Source organism: Trachymyrmex septentrionalis, unplaced genomic scaffold (assembly GCF_001594115.1).
Source record: "Trachymyrmex septentrionalis isolate Tsep2-gDNA-1 unplaced genomic scaffold, Tsep1.0 scaffold131, whole genome shotgun sequence".
Classification (NCBI taxonomy): domain Eukaryota; kingdom Metazoa; phylum Arthropoda; class Insecta; order Hymenoptera; family Formicidae; genus Trachymyrmex; species Trachymyrmex septentrionalis.
Window position 1 is genome coordinate 18463 of NW_017304450.1, and position 4525 is coordinate 22987.

Here is a 4525-nt window from a genome sequence, read left to right on the forward strand (position 1 = left end):
AGTCATCTTTTTTTTTCTATTGTCATCAAACTTTTTACACTTTTGCACATTTCGATATTTCAAGCATTACACACACACACACACACACACACACACACAAAATATTCAAGTTCTATAATTTATAATTTTCCATAGCCACAACCATAATATTTAATTTAAGAAATTACTAGAATTATTTTAATTTATAATTTGTATAAATGTTTCGATAATTATTTATACAAATCATATAATTTGTCATAGACAAATATACACTATGTAATTGTATTCTTCGCTATAATTTTTTTCTTGTTATTTTCATTCCATCCTATATTCTTGTTTTTGCTATCAATGGAATTTTTACTTATTTATTTTTATTTGTGCGTAGAGAAAAAGGTGATATTATGGCCAGTGTAGATATAATGGATCCTCTTAATATCTCCATTTTTTTATTAAGTGACAAATTCTAATGATTATTTATGGAATATTTGCTTAGTATTTTGCTTAGTAAACTCGTCATTACATCATGACGCTAATATACCAATATGCTATAGTCAACATTTATTATAACGCATTTTTACTTTCAAATATTTTGAAACATTTTTACGGCATATTTTAGCATTTAATTACACATACTTCCTCGTTCTTCTTCAACTTGAATATATTATCGCACGAATACATATGTATACGTTTGAGTATATTCTTTGTTATTTAACATTTTATTTGGCTGTGTACATTTCGAGTTATGCTGAGTTAAACAAGTGTGACATTTTGCTAATGTGGCCTCCTAAGTGTTCTGATTGCTCTGACAGTCTCTTTTTCAAGGGTTTTATAAATAATTATTCCATAAATCAATTGTAGCTCTACTATTAATCTATAGTTTTTATTACATATACATATATAGGTTTTTAATACTGAACAGCCTATATGCGGAAAAAATTCTGTGTACATATATACAGTGTATGTAAATGTATTCTATGTACATTTGCATAATTTGAATACATACACTCCACAGTATTTTATTTTTTTGTTAATTTTATAACCAAATACTGTTTTTTTTTAAACAAAATCAGTTTTTTAAATCTATTTTTGTGGAAGATCATATTACCACCTCTGTTTCTTTTTGAGCCATTATGTAGTGTCACCATATTTTTATAAATAGCGTCTCAAGTAATAAATATCCTAAATAATAAAACATTTGATAACTTTCAGTCTAAAATCGATTAAACAACATTTTGACAAATTTAATTGTTAAATTTTAAATTTAAATATTGATTATTAACTAAAATTAAAGTTATTATACAAAATGTAAATAAGGTGCCATAATACCATCTTCTCCTCTATATTTAATGTTTAATATTTTTCTAAAACAAAATAGATTAACGATTCTGGTTTAATCACTAAAAAAATAATCACATAAAGAACGCATTTGAAACTAAGTATCTAAGAAACTGCAGTATATCCTAATTGACACGCATACCAAATTTTCCTTATAAGTAATATAGATATGATTCTTTCCTTGTTGAAAAAATTTTGCTGAAATTATTCTATGTTTTCAAAACATTTCGAAATTGCTGAAACTTTATTGAAATTTCACTGAAAGTGAATTTTTTAGTTAATATACTGAAAAATCGCTAAAATTGAACTGAAGTTTCTTTGAAATTTTGTTAAAATTTTGCTGAAAATGAATTTTTCAGCTAAAAATCACTGAAATTAAACTGAAATTTTTCGGAAATGCTGAAAAGTATTTCAAAACGTGGAAATAATTTCAGCAAAATTTTTTCACCAGGGTTGTATACATATATATATATATATATCAATATTTTATTTTGTATGAATTTATTTCTTTTTTGTTTTCATAAATTAAAAATGCACCAAAAAAGATGCAAATCCTTATCCAATTATAATCTTATGTTAGTTTTTCTTTTTGTTTATCTTCTTAAAAAGTCAAGCTTTTATTTAAAAAAATTAAACATTGTACTGCGAGAAAGAAATATATATTTCTATTTTAAGTTTGTTTTATGTATCGATGTGTGCATGTGTTTGTTATGAGTATACACATATTCAGGGAATGGAAAGTTACTTTTTAAAAGTAATCACAATTAACGTTACCAACTTAAAGAAGTAACTAGTTATCGTTATTTAAAAAGTAAGGATCTATTATCTTTTGCATCGTTTTTTTAATGTTGAAATAAGATCAATCTAAAAAATTTTGAAATATCTTTTGTTTAAATATTAATAAAAGCAACAAGGCAAAAATGATACTAGGTCAATATCAGGAAACACAATAGCGTCTCGGCGCTAAGACATGGCGCGAGACACTACTATGGTTACTTTACACGAGCCGGCGAATCGCGGGGGACTGCGATTAGCATATCATATAATATATAAGCGCAGAACCGATCACATTCTATGTTATGAAAACACAATTAATGCTCTTTTGTTCGAGCTAAAGCTTTGTACATAATCATATTTCAGACTAAATTTATACATGTACACATCTAGTTTTACAAACTACGCGCTGATTAAATTTTCGGTCTTGAAATTCGACTGAAGTGATATTTTTCACAATAAATTTTGTAGTATATGACATTGCTTATGTTATATAATTATTCATAGTCAATTCTTATATTTAAGTTCATCTTAAGTACAGTCTTAAAATGTCCAATCAAATAGCCATATTAACATTTTAAGACATTTCAAGACATTTTTTAAGACGATGTTAAAATAAGAACGGATTATGAAATATCCGTTATATATGGAATATGAAACGACCTAAATATTAATATTTATAAAATTTGTTTTTATGTTAATATAGCTCTGTGATTGATTTATGATATTCTTAAGACGTCATAAATCAATCACAAAACCGTATTAAAACATTACTTAAAACAGTCTTAAAGAAAAAACGAATTACAAATACCGGCCAAAGATTAAAGATTTAATGTATAAAAAATTATGTCATAAATAGATTCGAAAAACGAAAAATAACCATAAAAGTAACTGTAAGATTCGTTACTATTATAAAAAAAGTGTAACTGTTACCGTTACAATTACAAAAAAATTTAACGAAGTTACCAATCAGTTACCAAAAAAAGTAGTTACTTGTAACGATAACTGTTTTATAAGTAACGAGTTATTTTCATTCCCTGCACATATTATATTCCAATTTAATTTAAACATTACAAATGTATACTTATGAAATTTTTCATAAAATCGTATACAATATATACTATTACTTATTATAATAATAAAAGAATATATATACACACACACACACACACACACACACACACACACACACACACACACACACATACGTGCACATATATTCTTTATAAAATTATAATATTTTGTAGAATTTAATAGAAAATTCCGTTATAAAGTCTGTAATTAAAAAAAATAGAATTATCAATTATGATAATGAATTACCATGTAATTACTTGTAAAAAATATGATATCATATTTAATTATTTACTAATCTTAATGATAATATATTTTTGTTCTTTAAAAGTGCTATAGTAAAATAAATAAGAAGTGCTTTTCTTTCATTTCTGTTTTATCACTAATAAAATATTTTAATGTAGCGGCTGCCACAAATCCATTCATAGGAGCCAACGCACCTACAAGTGACATCGGACCAACTAGATGGTAGACTGAAAATATGGAAAACCCGTCACAAATATTAAATTCATATTTATAGTGCCGGATCTCTACAATAGCTCATTAACATAAATGATAAGAGTTGATCATTGTCTTGATAAAATAGATGGTGATCAGTTTAACGCTATAACATTTCTTGTCTATTATAGCATATTATTTTATAAATTGTTATTATGTTAGATTTAGATGGTTTGACGATATAAGTATATATTATAATTATATATATTAGAATATGTAATTTAACAGCGATCTTCCACTGTATACGAAACTATACCATTTCACAATTTTTTTGTACATGAATGGAAGAATATGCTTTATACTTGAATTTTTTCGATTTGTAAAGTATTTTTTCTGTTTCGTTTGTGTTTATAAATTTTTAAAAGCTTATATATTAGCATATATATGAGATAAAAGTAAAATAAGATGAAGCCTTAAAAAATATGAATTCTTATTGTCAAACATAAATCAACTGTATTAACATAAGATAATCTTTTTCTTCTCTCTGGAATATTTGCACATATTATCTGACTTTATCTTAATCTGATTACTCCTCTCTATTTAAGTTTTTGAAATAATGTAACATTTGAATATAATTACAATTATACAGAATGTAGAAAACACGAGGATATGAATAATACAGAAACTTTCTAATGAATTCCAAATTGGCTGCTCATTAGAGGCCTAATTATGAAGTTGTATAACATTTAACACTTATCTAAAATGTAGTTAAATGCTTTCCTTTTGAATGAAAATTTAATCTTGGACAGATGTGTGTCGACATATATTTATTATTAAATTTTAAAAAGAGATACACACTTATATAAAACAAAATTGATTCAAATTTATTTTTAAAAATATTATAAGTAATATTTTGCGCGCGCGCGCG

The 4525-nt window shown here is 25.2% G+C and overlaps 1 protein-coding gene across 2 annotated transcripts in view; it reads left to right on the plus strand.

Annotated features, from left to right (window-relative positions):
* Nucleotides 1-3697, plus strand: part of LOC108756964 (dnaJ homolog subfamily C member 5-like) — a 19153-nt gene extending 15456 nt beyond the window's left edge. For both annotated transcript variants that reach the window (XM_018501171.1, XM_018501172.1), the window contains one exon: nt 3564-3697. In XM_018501171.1, the coding sequence (XP_018356673.1) occupies nt 3564-3631 (68 nt within the window). In that variant the 3' untranslated portion in view covers nt 3632-3697. The remainder of the gene's footprint in view (nt 1-3563) is intronic.
* Nucleotides 3698-4525: the final 828 nt, after the last annotated feature.